At 40.6% G+C, this 20,979-nt stretch overlaps 1 protein-coding gene across 4 annotated transcripts in view; it reads right to left on the bottom strand.

Moving 5' to 3' along the window:
- The window catches only part of LOC123772502 (uncharacterized), a 174,189-nt gene that overhangs the window by 90,406 nt on the left and 62,804 nt on the right, over positions 1 to 20,979 (bottom strand). For all 4 annotated transcript variants that reach the window (XM_069325961.1, XM_045765723.2, XM_045765725.2 and 1 more), the window contains one exon: positions 4,493 to 4,666. In XM_069325961.1, the coding sequence (XP_069182062.1) occupies positions 4,493 to 4,666 (174 nt within the window). The remainder of the gene's footprint in view (positions 1 to 4,492; positions 4,667 to 20,979) is intronic.

Here is a 20,979-nt window from a genome sequence, read left to right as displayed (position 1 = left end):
GGTGTACAGATTCCTGAGCCTACTGGGCTCTATCATATCTACATTTAAAACTGTGTGTAGAGTCAGCCTCCACCACATTTCTGCCTAATGCATTCCACCTATTAACTACTCTGACACTGAAAAAGTTCTTTCTAACGTCTCTGTGGCTCATTTGGGTACTCAGTTTCCACCTGTGTCCCCTTGTTCGCGTACCGCCAGTGTTGAATAGTTTGTCCTTATCTACTCTGTCAATTCCTCTGAGGATTTTGCAGGTAGTGATCATGTCTCCCCTCACTCTTCTATCGTAAGGTGCATTTCCCGCAGCCTTTCCTCGTAACTCATGCCTCTTAGTTCTGGGACTAGTCTAGTGGCATACCTCTGAACTTTTTCCAGCTTCGTCTTGTGCTTGACAAGGTACGGGCTCCATGCTGGGGCCGCATACTCCAGAATTGGTCTTACATATGTGGTGTACAAGATTCTAAACGATTCCTTACACAGGTTCCTGAAGGCTGTTCTGATGTTAGCCAGCCTTGCATATGCCGCAGACGTAATTCTCTTTATGTGGGCTTCAGGAGACAGGTTTGGTGTGATATCAATTCCTAGATCTATCTCTCTTTCCGTTTCATTAAGTACTTCGTCTCCTATTCTGTATCTTGTGTCTGGCCTCCTGTTCCCACCGCCTAGTTTCATTACTTTGCATTTACTCGGGTTAAACTTTAGCAGCCATTTGTTGGACCATTCATTGTGTGTGTAATTACTCATTTGTAATTACCCAAGTCTAAATACCTAAGTGTAGTTACAGCATGAGAGCTATGCTCATGGTGTCCCGTCTTCCCAGCACTCATAACGCTCTGAAACTACTGACGGTTCTGGCCTCCACCACCTTCCCACTTAACTTGTTACAACTGTCTACCACTGTTTGCAAAAGAAAACTTTCTAATATATTTTGGGCACCTATGTTTCCTCAGCTTGAATCTATGACTTCTTGTTCTTGATGTTGCAAGTTTTAGGCCGTTTCAAATTGACAAATTCCTCTTTGTCAACTTGGTCACTTCCCGTTATTATTTTAAGTGGTAATTATATCGCCTCTTTTTCTTCTATCTTCACGCTTTGGCATATTTAATGCCTGTAGCCTCTCTTAATAGCTCTTGTTTTTCAGGTCTAGAAGCCATTTTGTTGCATGCCTTTGCACCTTTTCCAGTTTATTGATGTGCTTCTTGAAATCTGGGCACCATACAACTGTTGAATATTCCAATTTTCGTTTCACAAAAGTCATGAACAGTTTCTTAAGTATTTCACCAACCATGTAATTAAAAACAATTCATTACTTGAAATGTGCAGAATATACTCCTCGCATAATGTTCTTTGTGTGTGTTTTCCTCTGATGACATTCTATTATCCAGTACAACCCCTAAATTTCTCTCTGTTAGAGTTCTTTAATTCCTTTCCACATAATTTATAAGTTGTGTGGGGTCTATTTTCATCTATTCCTCATTCCATAACATGTTATTTATTTACATTAAATTCCATTTGCCACATGGTGCTCCAAGCACATATTTTATTTAGGTCAATTTGAAGGGCATGACAATCATCTATGTCTCCTACCTTGGTCTGTAGCTTAGCATCGGCAGCAAACATGTTCATATAATTCTGTATTCTTTCTGATAAATCATTTATGTAGATGATGAACATTACTGGTGCAAGAACCAAACCCTGTGGTAGTGACACTCCTCCAGTCAGACTCTGATTACCACTCTCATCTTTCTGTCAGAATTTTTCATCCATGTCAGCAGTCACCCTGTCACCCCTCCAGCATGTTCGTTTCCAAAACAGGCTCTTGTGTAGGACTCTGTCAAAAGCTTTTTTAGGTCAAGGTAGACACAGTCAACCCAACCATCTCTTTCCTGTAGAATCTCTGTTGCTCTGTCATAAAAACCAAGTAGTTACACAGGATTTTCCCATTCGAAAACCATCTGTTTGTCTATTATTGTCATTACTCTTCATGTGTTCTATCCATTTGGTTTAACTATTTTTTCTAGTGTTTTGACTACACTTGTTAATGATATGGGTCTATAAACTAGAGGGACTTCTCTGCTACTATTTTTGTAGATTGGGTCTGTTTGCATTTTTTTCCAAATATCTGCTAAGATTCCTGTGGACAAAGACGTCTGGAAAAGCAGTTGAAGTGGAACGTTTAGCTCAGTTGCCCATTCTATCAGCACCCAAGGTGAAACTCCATCTGGTCCAACAGCTTTATTTCTTCCTAGCCCCTTGAATAAATTTTCCACCTCATTTCAAGACACCTTTATGTACTCTCTGGTGTTCTCTAGAATTGGCATTGTCTTGTTCTCTGAAACTAAATGAACCTTAGAACATTCTCAGTGAACCTGTTCCCCATTCACAGTCTCTGGATTTTATCCTTTACATGCAGCTTGCTTTTAATGAATTTACAAAAAAGGCCTGGATCTGTTTTGCATTTGTCTGCAACCAATTTCTCAGTTACTTTCTGCCTCTCTCCTCACTGCTGTGTATTTGTTTCTTGCTTGTTTGTAATGCTGGTATGTTTGAAGGTTAGGCCTCTTCCTATATTGTACCTATTTTCTTGTCTTTTCCTCTCTGGCCCTCTCACAATTTCTGCTGAACCAATCCTGTTTTCTGGTTTTACATCTTTGTTTTGCTATACACTAAATATTTTTTGCACCTTCATTGTATATTTCACAGAATTTGGTATACATCTCATTTACTTCCTTCCCTATCAACTAGTCTTACCAATTAAATTAATTAAAGAATTTGGAAAGTTCCTCGTAGCATCCTCTTTTAAAATCAAGTTTTGTCAATTACCATACTGTATTTCAATTTTGCCATTGTCTTCTAGATTATATTGCATCACATATCTAATTTCAAACAGGACATGGTCACTCTTTCCCACGTGAGGGAGGTAATAAAGTCAATTATCTCCTCTTCATTCCTGGAAAATGCCAAATCCAGCAATGATGGAGCATCATCTAATCTTACTCTTATGGGCTGTTTTACATGTTGATTCATAAAAGATTCCAGGATGAGGTTTATGAACTGGCTAGTCCAAAAATCCTCTGTTCTTGCTTCATAGTCTTCCAAGTCTATCGATTTTAAATTGAAGTCACCAAGTATCAACAATAGTGATTAACTTTATATGTTTTTACAATAATTTCTCAGGATCATTATAAGGTCCCTCTCTTTTGTCACCAAGCTGCTCCTTAGTCCATGCATTGCTTGCTGGTCGACTGTATGCAGCAATGATTATTAGTTTATCGTTCTGACTGCAAATCTCCAGTGCCATTATGTCTACTTCTCGAGGGTTGTCAAATATCAATTCTCTTGCCTTTAGCCGTTCCTTTGCCAGGATTGCAAAATTCCCACCTTTTCAAACTATTTGTCGCATCTCCAAATAGCATAGTCCCTTGGGAATACCACCTCATTAAAATTTTTGTCCTCCAGTTTCGTCTCTGCTAGTGGGATAGTATCTGGCATTTCAAGCTGAATTATATAATTTAACTCCAGTATTTTTTACCTTACCCAACTTATGTTCATATACACAATTTTCAGGAAGATGGTCCCTCCTTCTTTGCCCTTCACACTTCTTTCCTTTAATGAGTTTGTTGATTTGCTTTCGTGTACAATCTCACCAGCTTCCCGATCCCTATCACATTGTAGAAGAAAATAATTTTGTTCATTTCTAATCTCACTTAAGCGTTTTGCTTCAACAAGGTTCAGTTTCCTCTCCTATCTGTCTTCCCTAGAAAGGTCTCGCCTTAATGATTATTGTTTCCCATCATTTTGTAGTTTCTAGGCATTACTAAGCACTTCTGTCATTCATTTACTCCATTCAATGTCACCCTTAAGGGGTGAGTCTAACCTTTTACATATTTTCCTAGTCTCCAGAAATCACTTAACATTTTTCTTTGACAGGCCTTCCCCTCAACCTACTGTTTTCTCAATGAATTTTCCTCTTCTGATGTTTTGTCCACTCTAGACGGTATCTCCTTTTCCATATATCCAAAAATTATTTTGGATGTTTGGATGTGAATCTATCTACAGTGTTCTGTACTAATTTCTTTCTAGTAACCAATCTTTTCTAACTGCCTGTCTAATGTTTAATCCTAACTTCTCATTTCTGTTCCTGGCTTCGAAACATAATGTATGTCATTACTCTCCCAATTGGATTGGAATATTTCTATTCCAACGTTTTGACAACCATACGTGTCAACAATACAGGTCTATAATTAAGAGGGTCTTCTTTCCTACCAGTTTTGTAAACGTGTAAAACAAGCATTGCTTACTAGGCCAAGCAGTGCAGTTCTGGCTACCAGTCTACTACATATAAAGTACATACAAAATAAATTAACCTATTAACATCATATTTTCACCATAGGGCATAGCAAAATTGCAATATACTGTACATTAGCTAAAACACCATGTTCATTGATTAAAAACATTATTTTAAAATTATAGACACAGAAAAGATTTGGCTTGCCTTGCTGATTTCCTCTTGAGTAGATGACCGTGTGAGGAAGTTTCTGGCACTCATGGGGGCTTCATTGATGCTCACCTCTTCAATGAAGAGGTCATTTGATTTGTTGTTCTTTATCCGGCTCTTGTGAAGCTCGGAGAGCTTTAGCTGACCAGATGCCACCAACATGGCATTAACCTAGAAAATAGATAAAAGAAATGTCAGTAATTAAGTCTTGCAGTTCACTGATTATTTACAACAAAAATCACAAATGATGTGTGCCCATACAGTATAACCTTCAGAGAAAAACAATATTCATGCACATGGATGTATACACATCTATGTAGATACTGTATTATACTTAAGACAATTATAAAACACTTTCCTTTGCCTGCATATCTCACAATACAAATGTTGTAGAACCTTATTTTTTAACAGCAAGTGAAAGTACTACTGAATCAGGACTGCATCAGGAGTGCCTGATGTTAACCTTCTACCCCCCCCCCCCATTGGATTGACCTAATATGCAAGATACAATGAAGGCCAACAAAGTACCAGAGCATCAGTCAACCTTAAGCAAGAAGCCTTTACCTCTTTATGCAAAACATATGCCAAAAGCTGTCTTGCAAGAGGCATAATGATTTCTACAATTTGGCTATCAATGGGTCTTGAATTCAAAATCCCCCAGGAGGGATTTCAACAGTAACAGGCTCAGCATTGATAATTTGTTGACAAGTCTAATAAAAGTAAGGGTTTGAATCATTAGAAAACACTTAAGTTTACTTACTCTCTCTACTACATTAAACAAGTAGGGGTTTGACATTACATTACTTTCCCTGACCTGTGCATAACACCTTAAGGCGCTCAACTAGTGGTGCGCATAGAGCCTTAAGGCATTTTTAGATATCGGGAACAATTCAAAACTCCCGAAAGTGAACGGGCTTACGTCCTTTTCCTCAGGATTGCAGTAAACATACGTCATCTGGATGCATCTGGAAAAAATCCTCTACTTCCCTCCTGCCTGTGAAAGCCTCAGTACTGCCATAGCGACCAAGGCTGGTGCATTCAACAGGAGCTCACAGCACCACTGTGCAGCTAGGGGCCACAGAACCAATTAATAATGACGAATAAATAAGTAACTGCAATTATTTTGCAATGATAGTGCCTTTACTATTTTGTATCTGCAGAGTTGAGCTATTAGCTCTTGGGCCCCGCCTTTCTAAACGATCTATTTTTCTCTTATTATGTCTATTACAAATATTTCTAACACATCCAGGAAGTAGCCCATAGCAGCTGTCTAACTCCCAGGTACCTAGTTAATGATAGGTGAACATGGGCCTCAGGTGAAAGAAACTCTGCCCATTTGTTTCTGCCTGTCGGGAATCAAACCCAGGCCCTTAAGACTACGACCCCCGAGCGCTGTCCACTCAGCCACGAGGCCCACAGATGACGTGGACCTCGCTGTGATGATGTGATCACAGATGATCCAGACTGTAAGAGAGAGACTACAACACTCAGATATCAGTGAACACAATACTCGTTATGAAGTTCGCAGCACGAGGCAGACAGTCACAATACTCAGACAATATTTCATGCATCTATTCACCGTTAAAATGAACTCATGCTCCTTTACAAAATATCCTTTTGGAAATGGATTCATATTCAGTATTTAGTGATAGAAATGTGATGATAGCAATTCTATAGCTAATCTTACCAATGTGTGTAGTGTATCGGAAGCTTTTTCTTGCATCAGTTGATGTTTGTTGGCATTGTTTGTGTCACGTTGCTCAATGCTGTACAGGTATTTTGATATCACCACCACACCCACCAGAACTACTTGTTGGTTCATTATGGTGCAAAAAAATGTTGACATATATATTGTGTGTATATGGGCATAATGATAATGGCAAAAATGTACATTTTATTGATCGAAGATTATAATATTTGAATTTATATTACTACATGACATGAATATTATACATCTATGAGTACCAATATTCTACATGTTCTGTGATACAAATATTATTATTGACAGCCCAATGCATCATTACACGCGAAAAACCCTGGAAAAAGCATTTACGACATGAAGAAAAATACGACATTCAATGCATGCTGTTACAACTTTATATAAACTATGCATGACTACCCTGAACCCTGATAAACAGTCATAAGGTTATTACACTCACAAGAAATACTTAATGGTGCATAAAAACGTAGATGTGTGTGTGTGTGTGTGTGTGTGTACAGTACTCACTGTGCCCATAAATTGCTTAACTTCCCTTCTCAATCAAGGTCAAACTATGTCACATACAATATTTTTTTTTTTTTTCTGTGATCAAGGAACACATTTTAACAATATTTGAAAGAAAGAAAATTTTGATGGGGCTGAAAGTTTACCTGTTGTCAGTTCCAAGAGTTCCTCTACTCCCCAAGGGTCCAGCTCCCCATGGAATCAGGTGCCTTGTGATCGCTTGATCTAAAAGGCTGTTGCTTGGAGCAGCCCACAGGCCCATATTCATTACAACCAGGTTGATCTGCACTTCCTGCAAGAACTTGTTCAACTGTCTCATGAACATCTTCCCTTGTGTTCTGGCAATATTTCATATTTTGGTGGGAAGAGGTTAATGAGCCAAGGACCTCTGATGCTCATACAGTGTTCTCCTCTGATTGTGCCAATGGCACCTCTATGTTTCAGTGGCTCTATTCTGCATTTCCAACAATATCCTTCACTCCTGTAAGCTATTTTGTAGTGCATATTTGGAACCAGCCCTTCTAGTATCTTCCATGTATACTGTACATACATTATATAGAAGCATTGTTTTGGAATCCCTGGATTTGAAGGCTCTAATAATCCACCTGACAATTTTACCATATATAAAATTAGGTATACAGTACTGTACAGTACAGTACACCTATTGAATACCTGTCGATGATTCCGAGGATCAACGTCCTCTTGGCTCGGTCTTTGAGCAGGCCTCATGGTTAGTGGCCTGGGGCCAGATTCACGAAGCAGTTACGCAAGCACTTACAAACCTGTATATCTTTCCTCAATCTTTGGCGGCTTTGTATTCAATTATTAAACAGTTAATGAGCTCTGAAGCCCCAGGAGGCTGTTTATAACAATAACAACAGTTTATTGGAAAGTTTTCATGCTTGTAAACTGTTTAATAAATGTAACCAAAGTCATCAAGGATTGAGGAAAGATGTACTGTACACTTTCGTAAGTACTTGGGTAACTGCTCCGTGAATCTGGCTCCTGGTCAACCAGGCTGTTCAGTGTGGCTTGTGACGATAATCTCCTTCAAGAGATTGAGCCTGCTCTTCCCTCCAAAATTACGTCTTCACAACTATATAAAAGACTATGGAAGAAATGTCCAACAACGACAACAAACACCAGCAAGGCTTGCCAGGGTGAGCAGAAACGTATGCAACCAGCCACCTGTTCGAACTCCAACCACCAAACTACCCGTTGATCGCTACGACTCCGCTGATTGGTCGCCGGTCTGGCTGCACCTGCCTCGCCCCCCCCCCATACTACCCGATGTCTGGGGTCGCTCCAACATCAGTCTTCAGAATGTTCCGTGCTTTCGTAGCCAGCACACCTCCCAGCTAGACTCTAGAGTGTACTGAGAGAGGTGGTGGCTTTAAGCCAATATTCCAGCACCTCCCACTTACTGTTGTATTGCACTTCTTGTTATTTTGCCTTAACGTAACTTTTCATTTTGTCATTTAAGAATTCTTATTATTTTGATTCATTGATTTTATTATAAGAATTTGTTTGTGCATTATTTTCATGTTTTGATTTATTTAACGTCATTAAAATTTCATTGTTAAAGTTTACTTGTGTTTTGTGTGTCTTCTCCTTACCTTACCACAGACGAAGTTCCAGTTTTTCTATTTTTTTTTTATAACTATGTGACGAGGCCATACCCCTAGCATTAAACAGCCGAACACCAACGCGTTACCGTCACAAGTTATATGGGGGCCTGTCCTAGGAGCCTCACTCAGGTACTGGTGCCAAGTGGTAATTTATGGTAAGCGTATTTAACTCTGTTAACGTAGCTTTACTATTTTTCATTCAATTTCATTTTTTATAAGGTGCGGTGTATTGTGCATTACGAGAGTAACATATAGTGAAGGTGAGACAACTTTGGATTACGTGGTGACTGTAGGCCTCAGTCATACTCTTAATTGGTTATCTCTCCCTCCATGTTATTACTCGTATTTACCATCTATGTCCCTTGAATATTTCTCATTCTGACAGATCATCATATTGGTACCCTGGTACTGTGGTCTGCCCCGGGTCAAGAGTACCCAATCTTCTGCAATCTGACTGTAGGAGGACAAAGAGGGCCATAGTTCCTCTAGCTCGAACTTTAGTTGCTGAATTGGGACCTCAGCAGCAGTTCTCGTCACCAGTTGACACCTCGCACCCCTACACGTCAGTCAGAGATGATGATACATACAACGGTAGGGAATTAGCTTATTTTTTCAGAGCACAAAAGTTCGCTAATTCTGTAAGTATCATATTAAATTCAGTGGGAAAAACTTGCTTTATGTCCTATAGAGACTTGGCAAGGTATGCCTACATCCTTGGACTACCAATTTTACTTTTGAAGCATTTAACTGTTTCATTTGTTTTCGAAACTTTGTTTCATTTGTTAGTAGGATTTTCTTGCCCTTATTCTCTTACATGAGTACCGGGTACAAGATTTCCTGCGCCCTTGATTTAATTTAATCATTTAATATCTTTCACTTAACGTTAATTGTTAAAGATCACACAGGATAGGTGCCAGTTGCCACGTTGTCCTGTTTCTGACATTTCATTATTGAACATTCGTGTACCTTTATTTGCTAATTTCACCATGTTTCGTCTCCAAACTTTCCGTGCAAATCCAGCAGGTGAAATAGGGACTTTAAGTCGTGCCAAGAGGACTGAACTACAAACTCTTGCACATGAGTATCAACTAGAAGTTCCCTATCAAGCCAACAAAAATGACCTACACAACCTGTTGCTGGATTACTATTTAGAGCAAGGTAAGATAGACTCTGAAACTCATGAAACGTACTATATTGCAGAGAAAACTGACTTGGCTACGATGAAACTTAAACTAGAGCTGGCCAAGATTGAACGTGAGCAGCAAAGAGAAGCAGCTGCCATACGAAGGGAAGAGCACGAACGCGAAGCTGCTTTGAGGAGAGACGAACAAGAACGTGAAGCTGCCTTGAGGAGAGACGAACAAGAACGCGAAGCTGCCTTGAGGAGAGAAGAACACGAACGCGAGGTCGCATTACTCCGTGAACGTGAAAGAGTACAGCTTGAAACCAAACAACGCGAGTTGGAAATACAACGCGAACATGACAAGCAACAAGCGACTCTGGCTCTAGAGTGTCGTCAACGCGAAATCTCCTTGGAAACTTCACACTTCACCCAACGCCAGCAAGCTACTGCCAATCTTCCCGTCAGTTTTAATATATCACATGCAAGTAAGTTAATGCCATCCTTTGTAGAAGCAGAAGTTGATGTTTTTTTCACCACCTTTGAAACCCTTGCTAATCAACTCAGTTGGCCTGTCAACCAATGGGCCACACTTCTCAGAGTCCATCTTACAGGTAGAGCTGCAGTCACACTCAGTACTTTGGCGTCTGAGAATGACTACTACACTCTGAAACAAGCAGTGTTAGACGCCTACCTACTTTCCACCGAAAGTTATAGAAGGAAATTCCGTGACCACCTGAAGGCAAGTACCACTACCTTCCTCGAGTTTGCTAACACGAAACGGAGGTATTTCATGAAATGGCTGGAAGCAGCACATGTCTCTACTTTTACAGAACTCGTGAACCTGATGCTTGTTGAAGAATTCTTGAGACGTGTGCCGCCTCCTGTCCGCCTCTACTTAGCAGATAAAGAAGAAACCGACTACCTGAAGTGTGCTAAGTCGGCTGACACTTACAGCCTCATCCACCGGCTGACACCTGAACCATCCTCCAGTAAGAAGTCGTGGTACAGTTACGAGAAGGTGAGCCCCGATCAAGCTGGTTCACAACTGTACTGCAAGTATTGTAGACTCTATGGACATACCATAGACAAGTGTGGTAAGTCTCAATACAAGGGAACCACTGACCAACAACGACCCAAACCAACTCCTCCTAAGTCCGGTAAGCCTGTGATGAATGTTGGTGTTGATGTTAATGATCTTTCTCTTTTCAGTAACCACCTGTATACTGGAACTGTCTCTGCCAACGGTTCAAATCCGGAGGGACGTTTCAAATTGAAGATCTTGAGGGACACAGCGGCTCTACAATCGATCATCTTGAAGTCGGCTGTGCCCAACATAGTCTACACCGGGGAAACGGTCTTCATCACTGACCTCACTGCTACTACTCCATACCCTCTCGCCAGAGTCCACCTGGATTGTCCCTACGTGAACGGGGAAGTCCAAGTCGCCGTCAGGGAAAAGCCTTTTCCCATGCCTGGAGTGCAACTTCTCCTAGGCAACGACTTGGCAGAAGACCTGCAACCAACCAACCTGATCGTCATGGACAAACCCCAGGTGTGTAACTCTGTGCCAAGTAACCCTATTCTTGAGTATGTTCCAGCAGAGGTTCAAGAGAGTGATGATGTTTCTCCTCCGGTTCTCGTGACCACCCGTGCACAAGCCGCACGTCCACAGCCAGCTGACTCTACTGCTACCGCTGTCCCTCAAGACCCTCAGAAACTACCCCCGCATCTGACCAAGTTGGAGTTCCGTAAGTTGCAGAGGGAAGATCTTACTTTAACACCATTGTTTTTCCAGGCTGAGACTCAACCCGACAGTATTCCTGGGTTCTTCCTAGAGAACGACTTGCTCTACCGCAGATATAGACCCAGTAAACTGAAGGAGGAGGACGATTGGGCCAACACCGAACAACTTGTGATTCCCACCAGCCTGCGGCCCACTATTCTACACCTGGCCCACGGATCATTCTCCCACTACGGCTTCAACAAGACTTACCATGGGATTCGTCAAGACTACTACTGGCCAGGTATGGTAAACAACGTCAAACGGTACGTAAAACAGTGTCATACATGTCAGATGGCAGGCAAACCGAACGTCTCCATTCCCAGAGCACCACTGATTCCCATACAGGTGCCTGCGGAACCTTTCCACAGACTCATAATAGACTGTGTTGGTCCTTTACCTCGGACCAGTTCAGGTAACGCCTACATCCTAACCATCCTGTGTCCTACCACCAGATTTCCCATAGCAGTTCCAGTGAAGAACATCACGGCTGCTACGGTTATCAAACATCTATTGAAGATCTTCACTCAATACGGATTTCCCAGGGAGATTCAAAGTGACTGTGGCACCAACTTCACCAGTGATCTCTTCAAAAGGACACTGGAGGAGTTCAACATCAAACAGGTATTGTCCAGCCCCTATCATCCTGCTTCACAGGGTTCTCTTGAACGTAGTCATCAGACCATCAAAGCACTCTTGAAAAAGTTTTGTAGTGAAACCTCAAAGGATTGGGATAAGCAGATTGACCTAATAATGTGTATTTTCAGAAGTCTCCCCAATGAGTCCCTAGGAGTATCTCCTTATGAGATGCTCTACGGCCGTAAGTGCCGTACTCCCCTTAAGGCTTTCAAAGACTCTCTCAGAGATGCCACCTTCAGTGAGCATCAGAATGTGCCCCAGTTTCTTCAAAACCTTCAGCACATTCTAGAGAGAGTCCACCGCTTTGCCCATGATAATCTATTGAAAGCCCAGGTGAGAATGAAGACTCATTACGACCAGACCAGCAAAGTAAGAAAATTCAAGCCGGGAGACTTCGTCCTTGCTTATTTCCCTATCCCAGGTTCACCTTTACAAAACAGATTTTCAGGACCCTACTGCGTCAAAGAGTGCAGGAATAATAATAATTATGTGATAGAGACTCCAGATAGGCGGCGGAAGACCCAGCTGTGCCACGTCAACCTCCTGAAGCAATATAATGGTACTCCTCCCACTGTCTTGACTAATTATTCCACATTCACAGAACCCTACATCCACAGTGAGACCATCCCGGCTTCTTCTCCCGAAAGCACTGACAAGGAGTCGGCGCCTTCTAATTCCAAAATCCTTAATGATCTTCCCAAATGCTTTCAGGATAATATTCGTGCTCCTATGCCCTCTTCTAATTCCACTCTCACCTCGTCAGATAAGCCCTTCATCCTCCATGTCGACGCCAATGGTACCGACGTGGGTGGTGTCGTGATGCAGCAACGAGGCGAGAAGAATACACTTGTCAGCGACTACTGCTACAAGGATCTACGGAACAATTGGCAAGGAGCTACTCTTCCTCATCCTGAAGCTTCAGCACTTCACTCCACACCTGAAAAGTGCTCGGTCCACCATCAATACGGACCACACCACCCTACACCTCCTGCAGCACGCCCACTTCTCATCTCAACGTCTTCTACTATGGGCTTGCTAACTGCAGAAATTCAACCTGGAGACACGCTATACCAAGAGTCTGACAACATCTTAGCCCATGATCTCTCCAGAGTTTATGAAGTAGAAGCAACTCCATCCATTACTCCACCACATAAAGACGTACTTCTTCCAGAACCGCAGGCTTCGGGGGAGAGTTGTGACGATAATCTCCTTCAAGAGATTGAGCCTGCTCTTCCCTCCAAAATTACGTCTTCACAACTATATAAAAGACTATGGAAGAAATGTCCAACAACGACAACAAACACCAGCAAGGCTTGCCAGGGTGAGCAGAAACGTATGCAACCAGCCACCTGTTCGAACTCCAACCACCAAACTACCCGTTGATCGCTACGACTCCGCTGATTGGTCGCCGGTCTGGCTGCACCTGCCTCGCCCCCCCCCCCATACTACCCGATGTCTGGGGTCGCTCCAACATCAGTCTTCAGAATGTTCCGTGCTTTCGTAGCCAGCACACCTCCCAGCTAGACTCTAGAGTGTACTGAGAGAGGTGGTGGCTTTAAGCCAATATTCCAGCACCTCCCACTTACTGTTGTATTGCACTTCTTGTTATTTTGCCTTAACGTAACTTTTCATTTTGTCATTTAAGAATTCTTATTATTTTGATTCATTGATTTTATTATAAGAATTTGTTTGTGCATTATTTTCATGTTTTGATTTATTTAACGTCATTAAAATTTCATTGTTAAAGTTTACTTGTGTTTTGTGTGTCTTCTCCTTACCTTACCACAGACGAAGTTCCAGTTTTTCTATTTTTTTTTTTATAACTATGTGACGAGGCCATACCCCTAGCATTAAACAGCCGAACACCAACGCGTTACCGTCACAGGCTACTCTCAGTCTGATGTGTGAGTCACATCCTGGATGATCAGGTGCAGTAGAACTTCGAGTGACGATCGCCTCAAATAGTGAGCATTTTGGGTAACGATCGCCCAGATTGCCAACAATTCGTCTCATATGGCGACCGCTCGTTTGAATGACAAGACCACATGGTGGGGTCGCGCTGCTTCTCTCACATTCTCGGACGCCTCCAATGATGCAAATAAATCCTGTTGTTTTTGTTTAAAGATGCTGAGATATATAGGGTTAACTGCTGAGATGTTGCAAAGCAATGACTATTTGTAGAAAAAAGAAATTAATTTTTTTTAAATACAACAAATGTCTAAAAGGTTTGTTCGGTGTTCAACAGGTAGACTGCTGTTTCTTAAATAAAAAAAAAAAAATGAAAAATAGAAAACAGTTGAAACAATTTGAAAACGGACAAATGCCATAAAGTTTCGTTCAGTGTTTGTCTGGTAGGCTGCTCCATTATTGAGATGTAAATGAAAAATACAAAACAAATGGAATACATTTGAAACAAAGAATGTCATAATGGAGCAGCCTACCCGTCAAACACTGAACGAACCTTTTTGACATTTGTTCTGTTTTTCAAATTTTTTATTTATTTATTATTTTTTTTTATTTAAGAAACATGGAGCAGCCTACCTGCCGAACACCCAACGAACCTTTTGCTATAAAACAAATGAAAAAAAAAATATTGGACAAATTTGAAGAAAGAAAAAAATGTCATAGAGGTTTGTTCAGTGTATGTAAGATAGGCTGCTCTATCATTTAAAACATCGAACATCATATTGATTTTTTCGGTGGTAGAACAGATTAATTTGATTTCCATTATTGTCAATGGGGACATTCGTTTTGTACGACATCCGTTTCACATGACGATCATGGCGCCGGAACGGATTAAATTCGTTACTTGAGGGTTCCACTGTATTTGGAATGTATCACTTAAAAATCATGTTATTTTCTACTGATCAAAGATTTCATTGTCCTTTGTGAGAGTTTCAATTGGAATATTTGCCCCTATTTACGAAGCTAGTTATAAAGTGGAGTTTTTGTGTGTCTTGATACTCTGAATGTTGGCATATGTGAACGATGTTATCAAATTCATGGAAGAGTTTGGTGTTAATATTTGTATTTCTGGTTGGGGGTGCCATCGTGTTTGTACTCTGTCTAGCATTTGATCGAGTTAGTGGTATAGTCTTGTCATTTCTAACCAGTCTTTTCCCCTTTCTCTTGCTAAAAGTCTCCGTGGTGTAGTGGTAAGACACTTGCCTGGCGTTCTGCGAGCGCTTTGTCATGGGTTCGTATCCTGGCCGGGGAGGATTTACTGGGCGCAAATCCTTAACTGTAGCCTCTGTTTAACTCGACAGTAAAATGGGTACTTGGTTGTAACAACGATTCTTCACGACGGGGATCGTATTCCAGGGACCTGCCTGAAACGCTACGCGTACTAGTGGCTGTACAAGAATGTAACAACTCTTGTATATATCTCAAAAAAAAAAAAAAAAAAAAAACTCCCTGATATGTAGGGTTGTGGCTGCTTCCAGTGACATTTCTGACATTCAGTTGATTTTATTCACCTGTTTCCTCTGGTATGTAATTTATGGCACTGTAATAGCATTCTTTTTTTATTTAATGAGCTTTAACACATTTGGTGGAAAAATTTTGCCACTTTTGGAACATTTACCTGCATTGAGAATATTTCAACATTTTTTGGGTACTTATGTCTGCATACTCCATTAGTTCTTCCTGAAAGTCCATATCTACATATGCTCCATGCATAATATAACCAGATTTTGAATGTGTGTTCTGTTTACTTTTCCTTATCTTCATGTACACTTCATATTTTTTCCAACCCATCCTCCTGTTTAGATAGCACCTATTGTAATGGTAGTCAATAGTCACAAATTTTTATGTATGTACTTAGCTTTTAGATTGTAGTATAGTGACTAGTAAGGAGTTCTTTTAAAAATAAATGAAGCTAAAAAGCTAACTTAAATATTCCTAGGCCTAGTATTAGGCCTCAGATATCGTGTATTAGGCCTAGGAAGGTTAGGTTAGGTTAGTTTAGTTTGTCAAAGCAACACGTAAAAAATTATTTTCCAGTTTGTCCAACTCAATAGTTCAGATTTCTACCTTCTAATTGTGTTGTACTGTACGTCGGTATACTGTATACCATATTTGCTGGTGTATAAGATGCACTTTTTTATTTTTATAATGTATTAAAAAAGTGCCCTGTGTCTAATGCAGCCAAATCACAGATGTGAGACCGAAGGGCATAGGCTTGGGAGCCGGACGAGCATTCTGGGCAAGTTCACTAAGCACAAGAATCATTGCTAATAATAAAATATCGACAGCAAGCCGAGTCATCAGTCTGTTATCACAGACTTATGATACGTCGACAGTTATGAAGGAAGCTCACATCTTACCCAGTATACATAACCCACACCTGCTGTCATACATTATTTAATGGCTGTGTTACCTTTAAGATGCATTTATTCATTATCTAAATGAAAAATGATCCTAGAAATTTGAAAGGAACGTTCAACTTTCATCCACCCAAGAGCCATTTGCAATGCGTTACCGACAACACCACCAGAGTGCTGTGATGGTGCGTCACCCTGGTAGCCTGATGCGCCAACACAACATCGCATCCAGAAATACAAGTTTCACTTCCTGTATAGCAATTCTCTTGCTCAAAATATAAACAACTACACTGTACACCACAGCTGATCTTAGAGGAGGTAAGAGCTGTGGTACAAAATCCACTTTAAAATATCTTTCAATAAAGGTATGATGAAACAAACTAAAATAATTTATATTCCCACAAAATATCATTGTAAAATAGGGGTGCGTCCTATGCGAGGATGCGTCTTTCACACCAGCAATACGGTATACTATGGTCCTCATCATTCCTACAAGTACTGTACTACTAAAACAGGAAAATGGCCTGTTTTTTTCTTATCTTCATGTGCTACACTCTGTATTTGCTCTTTGCTTTTATTATGAGGTGTAGGTTCTATAGGCTATTTTTGTTGCTAAAGTTTCCTCTGGTTTTGTTGCATCTGCGCTCAAACCTTGGTTATTTCCACCCTCTCCTAAAGTACTTACATATATGTACGATTATCTGTGAGATCACACACCTGTGTATCATTTACTTTGGGTCGTTAGTCTTTGACATTTCTGGAGTTGCATTTACATTTGACTGCTCAACAGTGTGTTAACATACTTAGGTGCCAGTTTGCAATGCAACCTTTCGACGTTTCTGAGTAGGCAGTCAGGCGAGTTTCTCTGCCATCTGCAAGGATATTTGTTCAGCATTTCAATCATCTTTAGGAAGGTCATATTACCCCGGTTGCAAAACCAGTACAGTGTTTGCCCATTCCATTTTTCTTGAATTATCTGGCACATTTACTGTAATTACCCAAGTATAATTGCCTAAGTGTAGTTACAGGATGAGAGTTACACTCGTCGTGTCCCCGTCTTCCCAGTACTCTTTGTTGTATAACACTTTGAAACTAATGATGGTTTTGGACTCCACCACCACCTCACTTAGCTTGTTCCAACCATCTACCACTCTGTTTGCAGCACAAAAAAAAAAAAAAAAAAAAATAATAATAATAATAATAATAATAATAATAATAATAATAATAATATATAGTATTTGTTTGACACCTTTGTTTCCTTAGCATGAATTTGTGTCCTCTTGTTTGTGAGGTTGCTGGTTTCAGGAATTCCTCTTTGTCAATTGGCTCAATTCCTGATAGTACTGTATTTTGTTAGTGGTGATTATATCACCTCATTTTCTTCATCTTCTATTTTTGGCATGATTAACACCTCTAGTCTCTACTCCTAACTCCTGTTTTTCAATTCCAGGAGCCATTTTGTAGCATGCCGCTGCACCTTTTCCAGTTTATGTGCTTCTTGAGATTTGGGCAGCATACAACTGCTGCATATTCTCAATTTTGGTCTCACAAAAGTCATGAACAGTTTCTTTAGTATTTCACCATCCATATAAGTATGTGTATGACAAGGGAAGAGTTGACATTCAGTGTAATGGGATGAACCGCACTGATTTTGCATTTTATACAAGTTTTGACTGTAGCTATTTTTGCTAATCATTACTATTTGAGGTATTGCCTACTGTTTGGTTATGGTCGTGAGTGGTGATAGTTGATGGCGATCATTAAAATGAGGCAACTGCAATATTTGCAGCTTTGACTGAAGCTCGCACAAAGGATTACTGTATTATGACAATGAGATACAGATACCAAAATACTGTACAATCTTTTCAGATGTGATAGAAAACATAGGTTACAGCATGGGGTCAGTACTGTAGGGTCAGTCTGTGCGTCAAAGACACCTCATCTGCACAGAGCTGCTAATCACCACAAATGATGGTAGAAGTGTCGATACTCAAAATAGAAATTCTAAATGTGGTAATTGTCCTTGTATATAAATCACCAGATGTAAATCCTCAGTAGTTTAAAAGCACTTACAAAAATAGAATACTGCTTACAAAACCTTACACATGATTCCCCAATCATCATCCTGCTTGGCAACTTCAACTTACACCACCTAAAATGGACAAATGTGGCAAATACAGTTATACCAGAGAGAATCCCCAGAAGCAATTTAAGTGAACAGTCACACACAGATGACCACTTGCAGATGTGTGACTGATTTGCTTTAAACAAACAAATAGCTGAACCAACTAGGGAAAAAAACACCTCGGATCTTATTTTTACAAAAATGATGAACTGATTAGGGCCATAATGATTACAAATACATGTAAGTTACTCAAATCACTATCTAATTGAAGTTCAGACATGCATGGGCAATAGACCTGTGCAGCCAGCATCAAATCCAGGAGGAGAAATCAGCCAATTCAATTTTAATAACAAGCGGATTAACTGGGAACAAATAAACCAAGCCCTCACAGATATATCCTGGATAAAGACAGCTAGATAATGCAAACTTAAATCAGTGCCTTGAGAAAATAGACACAGTAGCACTTGAAATTTGTGCAAGCCACATACTACTTAGGAGAAAGAGAAAAAGATACAAAGTGGAATGAGAATGGCATTCCCTCTATATGCAACAAAAACAAATTGCAGAACATCTTAAATGCTCAACTCTATCCCAAGGACAACAAAGAATGCTAAGCAGAGAAATAGAAATGACCGAGTTAAAGTTGCAAGAATCATATAAAATCCAGGCGAGGCAGAGAGAACAAAAGACCACGAATGAAAGAGAGGAATGCAAAATACTTTTTTTGTTGCAATCTGCTTGATGGGGTTCTGGGAGTTCTTCTACTCTCCAAACCTGGCCCGAAGTCAGGCTTGACTTGTGAGAATTTGGTTCACAAGGCTGTTGCTTGGAGCGGCCCGCCGGGCCCCATACCTACCACAGCCCGGTTGGTCTATCTAAAACTAAAAGTCTAAAACAAAAATACATCCTGCAATGAGCCCTTGCACAAGGGTGATGGAACATTCACAGATGACAGCAAAGAAACGAGTGAAATACTGAGGTTAGAGTATGATTCTGTTCTCAATGAACTACTGAACACATTGCAGATCGATGATCCAGATGAATTCTTTATGAATGTGATGCCACCATCAAACTATGTATCAGATGTTGCTCTAACCCCACTTGACTTTGAAGTAGCCATAGACAGCATGGCCATGCACTCAATTCTATACTCATGAGGAATTGCAAAAACCACTATCACAGGCCTTAAACATCCTTTAGAAACGGATCTTAGATAATAGTGTTATCCATGAAATACTTAAAAAGTAGAGATCGCTCCACTTTACAATGGAGGTAGTAAAGCCAATGCAAAATATCAGAGACTAGTATCAGAAGAGCTCTAACATTGCACATCATAAAAATCTGACAGAATACAAGATCACAAAACACATGGAATCACAATGTCTACATAACCCTGGGCAACATGGGTTCAGAACATGGTCTCTCATAATTACTAGACCACTATGACATGGCCTTAGATCCCATGGAAGACAAACAAAACACTGATGTATTACACACAGATTTCACAAAATCCTTCAACATATGTGACCACTGCACACAAAAGGAATAATCAGCAAAGTTGTGTTATTGTTTGTCTTCCTGCCAGAATTTCTCACCTGCTCAACACCTGCAACAAGTGTAGGATAGGATCAAGACAGACCCGACAAGGAACACGTTTGAGTGGTACGTGGTGCTACATTTATCATAGTGAATATGATCGTCACACACCTTAAATATTTAGTCCTTGTGTGCTACCACTGTGCAAAATTATTGCCTGTCCCCTTGACAGTGTCACTGTTCATCTATTGTGCATGATTATTGTTACGTTAGCTTTTGTCCACAAGTAGATCGAGATCAATTAGTTAGGAGTCCCAAATGTCTCTAATGCAACAAGAGGTTTATTGACACCAATCAAGAGTAACTGAAGCACCCAGGGTATCATTAGGTAAGTCATTGAATAAACTATAATTGAGCTTCACACTGTTTCTATTGAACCACTTCTAAATATGTACTACCACTACTTGCAGTAAAGCCTTCAATTCATGTATATTTACCACCTTACTGCTTATTAGTCACAAATCTATAGATGTGATGATAGAAAGAAAAGTCCATTAAAAATGCTTCATTTTACATTTGAGATTCTCAAGACCGTGAATCAGAACTCAATGAAGCAAGTCTAAGGATGGACCACCCCCCCACAGAGGACCCAGACTTAACCTTGCATCCAGGCCCTATACACTTGCTTCCATAGTTATTAGATTCCAGTGCTTTGCCGAGCTCTTTGCCATATGCAAAATGGTAACATTTCCTGCAATTGCAGCCAGGAAAATGCAACATTTCACAGTAAAAATGGATTTTGGAGGCCTAGTGCAATTAACTATGCTATGGAGAAACCAGAGTTAAGCTTCAGGGAGCTAGTGAGGTAAAACCGATCAGAAAAAATAAGTGACGGTTAAAAATGGCCGAAGCTGGTGGCTGAGTGGACAGAACACTGGACGCGTGATCCCATGGTCCCAGTTTCGATCCCGGGCGCCGGCGAGAAACGATGGGCAGTTTCTTTCACCCCTGATGCCCCTGTTACCTAGCAGTAAATAGGTAGCTGGGAGTTAGTCAGCTGTCACGGGCTGCTACCTGGGGGTGGAGGCCTCGTTGAGGACCGGGCCG

The sequence above is a fragment of the Procambarus clarkii genome, chromosome 17, assembly GCF_040958095.1.
Source record: "Procambarus clarkii isolate CNS0578487 chromosome 17, FALCON_Pclarkii_2.0, whole genome shotgun sequence".
NCBI classification, from domain to species: Eukaryota; Metazoa; Arthropoda; class Malacostraca; order Decapoda; family Cambaridae; genus Procambarus; species Procambarus clarkii.
This window is presented reverse-complemented; position numbering and strand designations above follow the sequence as displayed.